The 12448-nt window shown below is 41.1% G+C and overlaps 2 protein-coding genes across 4 annotated transcripts in view; both read left to right on the top strand.

Annotated features, from left to right (window-relative positions):
- The window catches only part of TMEM62 (transmembrane protein 62), a 34398-nt gene extending 33247 nt beyond the window's left edge, over window positions 1–1151 (top strand). For both annotated transcript variants that reach the window (XM_043920309.1, XM_043920308.1), the window contains one exon: window positions 298–1151. In XM_043920309.1, coding sequence (XP_043776244.1) covers window positions 298–624 — 327 coding nt within the window. In that variant the 3' untranslated portion in view covers window positions 625–1151. The remainder of the gene's footprint in view (window positions 1–297) is intronic.
- A 78-nt stretch (window positions 1152–1229) lies between these two features.
- CCNDBP1 (cyclin D1 binding protein 1) lies at window positions 1230–11524 on the top strand. 2 transcript variants are annotated; one of them, XM_043920311.1, is made up of 11 exons: window positions 1230–1462; window positions 1633–1692; window positions 1980–2059; window positions 3812–3893; window positions 4879–4975; window positions 5153–5220; window positions 5782–5858; window positions 6208–6488; window positions 7783–7843; window positions 9914–9960; window positions 10217–11524. In XM_043920311.1, the coding sequence occupies exons 1-11, from the start codon at window positions 1354–1356 to the stop codon at window positions 10329–10331; spliced, it is 1077 nt and encodes a 358-aa protein (XP_043776246.1). In that variant the 5' UTR covers window positions 1230–1353; the 3' UTR covers window positions 10332–11524. The 2 variants fall into 2 exon arrangements, with proteins under 2 accessions (XP_043776246.1, XP_043776245.1); XM_043920310.1 differs by having other exon boundaries at window positions 5150–5220.
- The last annotated feature ends 924 nt before the right edge of the window (window positions 11525–12448 follow it).

Below are 12448 nucleotides of genomic sequence, written 5' to 3'. Positions count from 1 at the left end.
AAAAAAAGAGTACTGTATATATGTATGTGTGTGTGTGTTTGTACATAGACATATATATTCATTTCTACCTTAGACATTTGAGGGCTTCAACAGAAATGAAATGACACTTGCCTTTAAGATGAACAAAAGGATGCAAGCAAATAAACAACTAATGACACAAGTGTAATTAAGGCATAAAGGATCAGTTAACCTCCAAGAGAGAAAGCAACATATTTCTAGGAGCCACCAATAATGTGCTAGTGAGACCTGACCCCACCAGGGCTTAATAAGCTAATGGTTCCGTTCTGTTCTTTCCAGCTGGTGTTTTTTAACATCCCCTTGATGGTTTACCTGTGTTGGATTTTGCTGCAGCGGTGCTTTGGCCACAGCTTCAGGTCTCATCTCCGTCAAGGAAAATACTTGCAAATTATACCTGTTCACCTACTTATGTTACTGCTATACATCTGGCATATTTATTCCTGCTACTTTCTCCATATGACATACGGCACCCTAGCTTTATTACTCTCTCCTTTACGGACCTGGTTGACACTGGCAACACCTGTTCTCATTCGTTGTGTTTGGTCGCTGAACTCTGCTGAGCTTGGAGCCTTCATGGTTCGGCTAAAAAGCCACTTGAGCTCCTGAAGTCTGTATGTCCTCATCCACCTCTGTAGCCCAGGCCTCTGCCTCAGCAGCAGGCGGAAAGCCAGTATTGACGGGCAAACTTCAGGGAGCTGCTGTTCCTTGGACACCTGGGAGTTGGGGGGTTACCTACTACTGATTCTTGCAGAATGGACTGCAGAAAGTTCTCTATATAATGCCATGATTCCTTCCTTCCCCAAGAAGATAAAGGGTTGATTTACTTTTATGAAGAGAAAGCCTTTATCTAGGACATCCACAGGGCAGGGGCTGGTGGATATGGGAGTATCTGAGGCCCACTCAGTGTGTTTTTTAGTTACCTCATGTAAAGTACCTAGCACAGTGTCTGGAACTTGGCAGCCTGTAAGGAGGCCACTTTAGGGACAGAGAACGTGCAAACTTGGACCTGCCCCTGACTACCCTTGATTAGTTCCTAGTCCCTCTTTTCAACAGGATTATGGGCTCTCTGCTTCCTCAGTCGGGGTGTTTTCAACTAATCAAATACCAATAAATGAATGATGAATAAGAAATAACTCGATCTGGGTCTTGCCTGTGTCGCTAGGAGCGAGAGTGAGGCGGGGCTTTTGAGAGCGGAAGGGGCGTGGCTGGGCTTCCGAGGCGCGGCAGGTTGTTGCCGGAAGCGAACCTGCGGCCTGGAAGAGGAGCTGAGACAGCAGTGCGGCTCCGGAAGCTGCTGCGGGGGCTTACTCTGCTGGCTCCTAACGCGGTGCTGAGATGGAGAGCGCGGCTGTAACTGCAGCCCCAGACCCCACCCTGGATCCGCCTCTGGAGCAGCTTCGGCACCTAGCCGGGGAGCTGCGGGAGCTGCTTCCCGGAGTGCGGGGTGAGCTGACGTAGTGGGGACGGACGACCGCAGGGGCGGGCTTGGGTGGGAGGGGGCCAGGCCTTGGTGGCGGCGGCGGGTCCGGGCAGAGGAGGTGGGGCCGGGAGGTCGTTCCGCTTACCTGTGCTCTTTCGTTTGTCGCCGCCCGGCCCACACCCCGCACCCGCTAGTCGGCGAAGCCCAGGAAACCACCAAGGAGTTTGATCGGGAGGCCTTTTGGAGAAGACTCAGTGAGTGCCTCTCCTATTGGAGACTGCTGTCTCTCCTCTCTTCCCTACTCCTTTCCTTCCCGCTTCGCCCCGCCCCAGCCTCTCTGCGGGGATACTCCTACTTACCTATCCTTGGTACCTCCGAGATTGAAATATAAAACACTGATTTTTGGAGGTGTTTTTGAGACGTCTCAGCGGGCAGGGGTGGAGAGGGAACGCATTATCTTCAAAGTCCGTGCAGCCGTTGCAGCCTTGTCCTTTTGGCACTAACATATTGGCCTTGCCACCTGCTCTGTCACCCCACCCAGATGAGGCAGCTGTGACAGTGTCAAGGGAAGCCACGACTCTGACCGTAGCCTTCTCTCGACTTCCACTGCCATCTCCACAGGTGGGCGTCACTTTTCTAGAATTCTTGTGCTGCTTCAGTATTCCTTCGGAAGCCTCTCATTTTCTTTCCACCGTTTACACTCAAATCTGGGGATTTAATTTCCTCGTCTGTCGAGTAAGATGAAGGTTCTCACACCACAGGATTGTTCTGAAGATCAAACTGTCGAATGCAGTAGTTGTCATGGGGTAGATGGCTCTTCTAAATATTGGTTCATTCTGAAGTTCATCCTGGTTATTTCCTTTTTGACATTTTTTTCAAGTACTTTCTATTTGCTAAGTGTTTTCACATACATGATCCCTTTCTGACAGATGAACAGGCAGGCTCAGAGGCTCAGGTTAAGGTAGATAAGTAGTGGAGCTAGGTCTTAAATTAGGTTCTCTCTGATGTTTGAGCTCCATCTTTTCTATCATACTACATAATACTCTTTTGTACAGAATTATGTTTATACTTAATAATGTAGACAGTATAAGTTTCAAAAGATATCAAAGTTAAATGTGCTAAAAAGTTTATATCTCCTGTCTCTGGTACCTTTTGTATTATTCCATGTATATGCTATGCATATCCACACTTAAGTGCATATGGTTTCTTCTTTTTACACAAGTGATAAAAGTTTCTGTTGAGAAATCAGCTGGTAACCTTATGGGAGTTCTCTTGTATGTTATCTGTCACTTTTCCCTTGTTGCTTTTAATATTTTATCTTTGTCTTTAATTTTTGTCAGTTTGATTACTCTGTACATGATCAGGACAGTGGTTTTTTCATTCGTAGATGAAAAATTAGAATATGGCTTTATATGAATTATATTTGAATCACAATTGCTTTCATAGGATCTCAGCACATTAATTCTGCCAAAGAATGGGTTTGTTTTGTTTTTTTTTAATTCCAGTCCTTACAACGTGGTATTTTAACAAAATTATATGTTTGGATGTTGAAACAATGTCAAATTGACATAAAAGTTTCTAAGTGTTCTCAATCGTTGTACCTATCCATCTCAGATTGGTAACAGATCATTTATGGACTGGCACCAATCTGTAGATCATATTTTGCATAGCACTGGCTTGGAATTTAGCAGAGCAGTGAGGACAAGGAAGATAAGGGAAAGCCAGTGATTGCCTAGAAGGAAAATAGTCAACATTGAGCATTGTAAAGTCCATGCTAATTTCCTTTAGGTATACTGAGATTCTGTTAGAGACAGACAGACAGAGACAGACACAGAGGCAGAGAGATAGACAACTGGTTAATGGTCTAAGATAGAGCTGACAACTTTTCTGTAAAGGGCCAGATAGTAAACATTTTAGGCTTTGCGGTCCAGCTATTCCACTCTGCCTCTGTAGCGCGAATACTATTATAGACAATATGTAAACGCATGAGTGTGGCTGTGTCCCAGAAACATTTTATTTGCAAAAACTGGCAGTGAGCCTGATTGGGCCCTTGGGCTCTAGTTTACCAACTCCTGGTCTAAGATATGGTGAATATCTCAAAGCTAATCACAGATATCTTGGGATATAGAGTATCAGGGATGTTTTTCCTACAGTTTCTTCATGTCTTACTGAGTTTCTGCTCAGTATCTGGTATCCAGCTAACTCCTCCCTGGTATGTGATGAGAACAGCACAGGGCCTGGTGCATAATAGGACTTCAGAAAATGTTTGATGATGCCGTACAGATGTCTGCTCTTTTCCCCTGTAGATGGCTTGACCACATCGATCTAATCCATTTCTTTTTCTCTTTCTGAAATTGGTTTATCATCTCATAGGAAACCCAGAGGTTCTGTGAACAAGTGCATGCTGCCATCAAGGCAATTATTGCAGTGTACTCTTTGTTTCCCAAGGATCAGGGTAAGCCACTCCATACACATAAGTGTTCAGTTTATGGGGTAGATCTTTGCTAATGTAACAGCTTATGTCCTGAGAATTTTACCTTTTCCTCAATTTGAGCATGTAATGTAACTTTGTCCCATTAAGTGCAGTCAAAGGTAGTTATATAAGTGACTTCCATAAGTAAGCCTTTGTGCTAAAGTTCAGATACTGTGTTCTCATGTCCCCTGCCTTACCTGACTCTTAACGTTTTTAATTTTCACTGGCTTCTCTGTCTCCTAATGCATTATAATCACCACAGATACTGCTTGGTTATCAGTGCCATCCCCAAGCTCCTCCTCCTCATCACATGCTGTTTCTGAGCTCCCTTATAGGTTAAGTGGCCCCCAGCTCTGCCTGTATATTCGTGTCTTGATTATTATTAGGTTACAATTATAAATGAATAAATGTCTCATGGATCTTCAGGGTTACTCATGTGGTTTAAACTTGAAGTGTTTTATCCACAAATGTCAAGAAATCACTATTGTAACAAATATTTATTATTTTATTTATTTGGCTGTGCCAGGTCTTAGTTGCGGCAGGCATGCTCTTCAGTCTTTGTTATGGCATGCAGGGTCTTTAGTTGCAGCATGTGAACTCTAAGTTGTGGCATGTAGGATCTAGCTACCTGACCAGAGGTTGAACCCTGGCCCCTGTGTTGGCAGTGTAGAGTCTTAGCCACTGGACCACCAGGAAAGTCCCAAGAAACTACTTTTTAATGAATGAATACATGCTGTCATGGAATGATTTTGTTTCAGATCTCTTTTGGATAATACCACTAAGGAATGGTGGGAGGAGCAAGCAAATGACATGGGGATATACATAAGACCTGGGTTTTGTGTTGGCACTCCAGTTAAAGCATGTGGGTGCACATTACCTCAAATTCTGTAGAGCTTAGATTCTCGGGAAGACTTTCCAGACTTCTGGAAAGACGAACAGGCTGCTTAGTCTTTGGGTCTGGCTACAGGCATCACCCTGCGAAAGCTGGTGCGGAGCGCCACTCTGGACATCGTGGATGACATGGCTCAGCTTGTGGAAGCACTTTACATCAATCCAGCCCAGAGGTAGTGATGCCACAGCTGGAGTTATTGGGTAATGGGGTTCTTTGCTTCTGGGAGGGGGGGGAAAGTCATTTTAACAGCATAGTTACTGATAACTGAGATTAATGACCAGCAGGAAGGACCTTTGTAGGAGACAGGAACCCAGGTTATTGATATATCCTTATTGATTCCTTTCAGCAGCCCTGAGAACCTGATTTCCTACAACAGTGTCTGGGATGCGTGCCAACGTGTACCTCAGATCCCAAAAGGTGGGTGAGGGTGGAAAGTAGACATTGACCCTGCTGGCCAAAGCTGACAGACACATCTAGATGCCAGTTTTGTAGTATGTGTGTATTGTGAAATAGGTCTAGTTTATCACCAACATGAAAAGATAGGTATTAATTCTTTTTGTCAGTCTTTTTAGTTCACATAACTTCTAAACTCAAACAACCTCTGGCTGTGGCTCTGTCTCTTGTTGAACAGATGTGGTTTTCTCTTCTGGTCCTGCCCCAGGGGCAGTATTTTGGGGACACTGAAGCAGTTATGGGATAGAGCCTGCTAGGCCAAGAGCAGTGGTCATCCAAGGGTACCTTGCTGAGAAACATCATGTGACCATTGTATTTCTTCCTATGGTGAATGACAGAAAGCTTTTTAGCCCCCCTGCCTGGGCACCCAGAGGATGTATATAAGAAGAATTTTACATTCAACTGCTGCCCTTGTTTACTGTCTTTGGCACTCTCTTCAGATGAGAATGCTGTTGCTTTTTGCAGACTTAAGAGAATTGTCAGGATTCTCCATTAACTGTAGTGCTTCTGATTCTTCACTCATAGATAACAAAGCTGCAGCCCTTTCAGTGCTGACAAAGAGTGTGGATCTTGTGAAGGATGCACATGAGGAGATGGAGCAGGTGAGAGGACCTCTTTCTTTGATGGTCATTGGAAGGCCACTCTATGTCTAGTAGATGAGGATTGGTTATAAAGAGAGAAGATGTGTTAAGTGTGGACCACATGGGTCCCCCCTCACTCCCATCCTCCATCACCCATCTTCTCCCGCCCCGTGTGGGGGTGTGATTTGTACCATTCCTGTCTGTTCCATTGCTGCACTAGGAGAGTTAGAACAGCATGTGTGAGATGATTCAGCTCTGTAGCCATTTAGGGAAATAGCTGGCTGAAGTTTGGGGACAACTCAGACATGATGCTAAAAGTATTAATACTTTTTTTTTTCCTGGCATTCACATATATCATCTTGTATCTTAGGCTGTGGAAGAATGTGACCCTTACTGTGGCCTCTTGAATGACATTGAGGAGGACAGCTCTGACAACCATGTTGGTGAGGAGGATATATTGGGATGTCCAAACAATCGGGATTCATATTGGTCAGAGGAAGACCAGGAGCTCATAATCCCATGCCTTGCACTGGCGAGAGCATCCAAAGCCTGCCTGAAGAAAATCCGGCTCTCAGTGGCAGAGAACGGAAAGAAGGATCAGGTGGCCCAGCTGGATGACATTGTGGACATTTCTGATGAGATCAGCCCTAGGTAAGCGTGACCTCCACTCAAAACATCCAGGCAGCAGCATTCTGATCTCAACTTGTGCTGTCGCCTGAAGGTTTTTCCCCATCTTTTTGTTTTGAAAGTTTTCAAACCTGTAGGAAGGGTTAAAAAGTATTGTAGTGAGTACCTGTACTTCCATCTAGGTTCACCTGTTGTTCACTTTTTTTTTCTGTATTGGTTTATTTCTCTGTAATTAGATGTGCCTTTTTAAAAACTGAAATAGATGTGCTATTTTTATCCCTGAACCATTTGTGAGTAAGTTGCAGACATCAGTGATGTTTTCCCCTGAATATTTCAGCATGTATTTCCTAAGAACAAACAGTTTTACTCTTAGTATTACATTTAAGAAATTTACATTGAATATGTGTTTGTGTGTGTTAGTTGCTTAGTCGCCTCCGACTCTTTGCAACCCTGTGGACTATAGCCTGCCAGGCTTCTCTGTCCATGGAATTCTCCAGGCAAGAATACTGGAGTGGGTTGCCATTCCCTGACGATAAAGATTATACTGAATATAATAATATTATCTAATATTCAGATTTCCCCAGTTGTCTCCAAAACATCTTCTATAGCTTTTTTGTTTGTTTGTTTAATTCAGGGTTCTGTCAAGGGGTCATACTGCATTTGGTTGTCTTCTCTTTTGGTATCTTGTAACTAAAATAGCCCCTGTCCTTTTTTAGCTTTTTTTATCATTGACATTTAAAAATTTTTTTTTAAATTTTCTTGACATTTTTAAAGAATCCAAGTCAGTTGCATTGTAGAATATCCAGCAATCTGGATTCATGTGATTGTTTTCTCATAATTATATTCAGGTTAAACATTTTTTGGCAAGAATATCACTTAGTTGAGTGTTTCATGCTTTTCATTGCATCATATTGGAGAGGCACATGGTATTAGTTTGTCCTGTTTCTGGTGGTACAGCACTAGCTTGATTGCTTGATTAAAGTGGTGCCTACTTTAGTGGCATTCAGGGATGAACCCTGCCTATATCAGTTATTAAACTTATGGTTTCAGATCCTAACATTTTAAACTGAATTATTAATGTCCCATCCTACTGGCCAAGGGAGTTCCCCTCCACCCTCAACTTCTTAGTAAAACAGGGTATGTATGTGTTCCATCAATACCAGTTGAATTGGTTATTTATTGGTTGCCCAGTTTAAGGAACTGATGCATTTCTGGGAATTATTTCCTCACTCATTGCATCCTTAGTTGTGTCCTGGAGACCACCTAGCTGAGCTTTGTTCCTTCTTGGTTAATGGTTATTTTTTCTTTCTCCCTTCAGTGTGGATGATTTGGCTCTGAGCATATACCCACCTGTGTGCCCTCTGACTGTGCGAATCAGCGTAAGTACTGGCTTTGAGGGAATAGCTGCAGACCTAATTGGTAGAATTTCAGTAATCACTGATATTTCCTTAAACTGTGGGGAATATGTTTATTTGTTACACTTGGAGGCAAGTACAATGTGTTTGTGCTTGATAAATATTTGTTGAATTTGAATCTGATAGCAATGAGCTCCGATAGTACTCTCTCTTCCATAACCACTTGGGTAATCATTTAGAAAAACCCAAAGACCTTAGAGGGGATTCCTAGGTGGTGCTAGCGGTAAAGAACGCACCTGCCAATGCAGGAGACGTAAGAGACATGGTTTGATCCCTGGGTCAGGAAGATCCTTTGGAGGAGGGCATGGCAACCCACTCCATTATTCTTGCCTGGTGAATCCTGTGGATGGAGAAGCCTGGCAGGCTACAGTTTATAGGTCCGCAAAGAGTCAGACACAGCTGAAGTGACTTAGCATGCACGCACCCAAAGACCTTAGAAAACCATGCCTTGAGAGAAAGTGTTAATTATTACAGTGCTTTAGGATTCTTTCAACGTGAAGTTACAAGTTTCTAATTTCCAGTATTTTCCAGAAAATTTCCAGAAAATTTCTAATTTTCCAGGCCAAAATAGGTGTTTAGAAACATACTCTATTCTAATATCGACATATTATGTGATTTAACCATGAGTGGTCATGAAGGGTTAAGCTCTTTATAAAAATCTGATTTTATTGTTTTCTTTGAAGTCCTAGGTCCTGTGCTAAGAGTTCTGTTCTCTTTTTTTTTCTTTTAATAAACTTTAAGTTATTATGTCTCATTTTATTGGAAAGAGAAGTAAAATTGCAGATAGCTTATATTTTACCATCAGATGTATCAGTCCTAATAATATTTGGTAAATTAGATAGTGGAAATTATTAATAGAGTCATCAAATGTATCTTCACAATGTGGAAACACCTTGGAGTAGAATTAGGATCCTTTTGGACATTAACTTTTTTTTTCACATTCACTTTTAAAAAATTGACTTCTGAAGAAATAAACATCCTTAGTAATACGCCATGTCAGTTACCCTAAAAGCAGTTTTAAGGAATGCATGGTATATTGGTAGCATACATACATCTTTATGTTATCTTGTTATTGGTATTCTTAAAATTTTAAGTTTTTTAAAAAAAACCCAGTTGTTTCTGCTGTATATATCTGGAACTATCAGTAGTTAGGACAAATTTAGGTTATATTTTTCCTTTTTTTTGTTTTCTTTAAAATTTAAATATAAAAAAGCTTATAAATATGCTATGGCAGCAGTATTAATAAGATTTTGCTAGATAGAAAAGAGTCCATGATCCTGCCACCTAATCAACATTTTTGTTTTTGACTGTTTCCTCCAAGGTTTTTTTTAAAATGACTTCTTATTACTTGAGTATTAAAATACTATAATATTTTAACTCTCCTCCTTCCTTTTTTCTCACTTTCACTTTTTAAAAATTGACTTCTTATCCCAGCTGCTGATAGTTCAGGATATATAGCAGAAACAACTTTTTTTTTTTTTTTTAACTTACAGAATTTTAAGAATACCAGTGACAAAATAACATGAGGGTGTATGAATGCTACCAATGTACCATGCATTCCTTAAAATTGTTTCTAGGGTAACTGACATGACGAATTGCTAAAGATGGTTATTTCTTAAGAAGTCAGTTTTTAAAAAGTGAATGTAAAAAAAAGGGGGGGAAGAGAGCTAAAGTATTAAATATTCTAATACTCAAGTAAAATATTTTAGCTCTCCCCGCACCCCCCCCCCCCCTTTTTTCCTCCTTTCTGTGTTTTACCTCCTTTCCTTCTTTTTCCGCTAAATATTTGTTTTATTTGTTTGGCTGTGCTGAGTTTTAGCTGTGCCCCGAAGTATCTTGGTTCTTTGTTGTGGCATACAGGATCTTTTAGTTGTGGCCTGTGGGGTCCACTTCCCTGACCAGAGATTGAACCCAGGCTGCCTGCACTGGGGGCTCAGAGTCCCAGCCACTGGACCTCCAGGGAAGTCCTCTCTCCTTTCCTTTTTGTGGCAGGGCTCAGGGTGAGTAACTTCTCTTGTTTCTTTTTTTTTCTAGTCTGCAAAACTTGTATCCGTTTTAAAGAAGGCACTTGAAATAACAAAGTGAGTATGAAGACTTATCCCCAAGTAGCTTTTGGAGAATAAGCCTGTACAGCCATTCTTAACTTCCAAACCCCCATTTCAAAGAGTAGAAAGTGAGTGTAGTGTTTTCTTTCAGCTTTGCTTATGGAGCAGCTGAGTTTCTGCAGAGAAACTTGCCCTCTTTTATTGTAGTTTTCCCTATGCTCCCTTTTGAGGATAGGTCTTTTCCTTGACAGTATAATAAATTTAACTTCTCTTTTTCCCATTGCATTCACAGAGCAAGTCATGTGACCCCACAGCCAGAAGATAGTTGGATTCCTTTACTTATTAATGCTGTTGATCATTGCATGAATAGAATCAAAGAACTCACTCAGAATGAAGTTGAATCATGAATTTTCAGGCTCATTTGAACTCTTTTCTCTTTCTTATTGTCATAGCTGAGCTCTGATGTTTGCTTTTAGAATGGAGCTGGGATGCTTTCTGGATTGGGAGTTCCTGTTTATACTTATTAAGAGACACAATTACCAAAGTTTGGTGATTAGGCCAAACTGGCAATTATTTATAAACCATATGAGTATGATATATTTTTCTGTGCTAGATGCAAAAGGCAATTACATGAGTTTTTGTTATTCAGTTGCCTCTCAGAGATCCCTGGGGAAGCTGCCTTATTCCCTATTCAATAAAATGTGTCATTGTCAAAGATATATTTTAGCATGTTACTGAATATAGTTCTTCTTACCAGCAAGTTCTTTTGAATGTTATTCCAGTTTGTTCCATTACTCTATTGGTATTGAAGGGCTTCCTCAATGGCTCAGCAGTGAAGAATCTGCCTGCAATGCAGGAGACGCAGGAGACAAGGTTCAATCCCTGGGTTGGGAAGATCTACTGGAGAAGGAAATGGCAACCCACTCCAGTATTCTTGCCTGAAAAATCCCGTGAACAGAGGAGCCTCACAACTGAGCACACACGAGAGAGTTCTGTTGGTATTGAGCTTGTGAAAATTTTTAAGTGTGTTAGTTGCTCAGTCACGTCTGACTCTTTGCAACCCTGTAGACTATAGCCTGCCAGGCTCCTCTGTCTTAGCGATTTTTTAGGCAAGAGTACTGGAGTGGTTTGCCATTTCCTTTTCCAGGGGATCTTCCCAACCCAGAGATCAAACCTGAGTCTCTCATTTCTCCTGCATTGCCAGGGAGTTTCTTTACTAGTGCCACCTGGGAAGCTGGAAAATTAATAAAGTGAAACCTTATTTAAAATGGAGTTGAGAGGCCAGAAGGAGGAGCTCTCACACAGTGTTACTCTAGGTAAATAGCAGGAGGGATTGTCAATTATAGATAGGAATGTACACCTATAGATAGGTGTACATTTTATCTCCTACAGGAAATAGACCCTAGCTACTAAGCTAATGAGAGCCCCTCACCCTGAACTCTCGCTTTCCTCCATGAAATTTTGTTCAAAAACAACTGCTCCCAACTTCCTCCCTTTCCCTCCTCTCTTTGTGGGACTTGGCTGTGGCTTTTACTGTAGCTGGTTTGACCTTAATTGCAGTTGTTTGTTGTTCCCAAATAAACCTGTTTTGCTGGTAAAATAACTGGCTGTTTCATTTTTTAGGTCAACAAGCTCAGTTGTTAGGTTTGTTCACTGTATTGAACAGACTTATTTTCCTTATACATATTTCCATTGTTCTCTGTTTTGTATTGCCTGTCCCCAAATGTAAGTACAAAATTTTTATAAATCAAAAATTTTTGAATGTATAAGAGAGCTTATATAATATTAAGGGCCTCTTCAGTTAATTCTTTTGCAAAACCATCACCAGTTAATTATATTTTTGCATCAGTCTGGAAGATCACGTATTGGAAAGCAAGGTAAACCTGGATAGTAACATCTTAGGAAGCAGGGTATACAGTGCTATACCTGACTAGGCCTTATGCGTGTCCTGCAGTTCTCCACTCTTCTACTGGCGGTCCTTTGTCTTGTATAGATGTACTCCATCACATCTGCCCATCTGACATCCCCATGGTCTCTTTAGGTGCAATCAGCAACAGTAGCTGTCCTTTTTTTTATTCCCACCACCCCTTCTTTTTTGTTATGTTCACTAATTTGTTATATTTTTTAGATTCCACATATCAGTGATATCATACAGTATTTATCTTTCTCTGTCTGACTTTTTTCACTTAGCATAGTACCCTGCAAGTCTAGCAGCCAGTCTTTTGAGAGAATACTGTATACTTGAGACTGAAATTCTTTGAGTCAAAAGTTTTAATTTACTTTAATAAAGTGCCATTCTGTACTTGTTAACAAGTATTACAAAGAAAAGGAACTAAAACCGAGAGTATCAAAGCAACAAAATAGAAACAATGAAAAAAAATTTAACTTTGTACAAAAGGAGTCCAGTTTTTTTGGTAGGTCCTATTTTCTTTATACTTAATAATTGTGTATTTTTCTACTGGACCAAATTCATGTTAACATCACACTTAATTGTGGAATATTTAACATTTTCATATTTAAAAAT

This window comes from Cervus elaphus, chromosome 12 (genome assembly GCF_910594005.1).
Source record: "Cervus elaphus chromosome 12, mCerEla1.1, whole genome shotgun sequence".
NCBI lineage: Eukaryota > Metazoa > Chordata > Mammalia > Artiodactyla > Cervidae > Cervus > Cervus elaphus.
This window is presented reverse-complemented; position numbering and strand designations above follow the sequence as displayed.

Excerpts from the sequence above, each read along its gene's own strand:
- CCNDBP1 (XM_043920310.1), top strand. The coding sequence starts at position 1,354 with ATGGAGAGCGCGGCTGTAACTGCAGCCCCAGACCCCACCCTGGATCCG. Across the intron at positions 2,060-3,811 it reads TTCCACTGCCATCTCCACAG|GAAACCCAGAGGTTCTGTGA; the intron begins GTGGGCGTCACT and ends ATCATCTCATAG. Across the intron at positions 3,894-4,878 it reads TTTGTTTCCCAAGGATCAGG|GCATCACCCTGCGAAAGCTG; the intron begins GTAAGCCACTCC and ends GTCTGGCTACAG.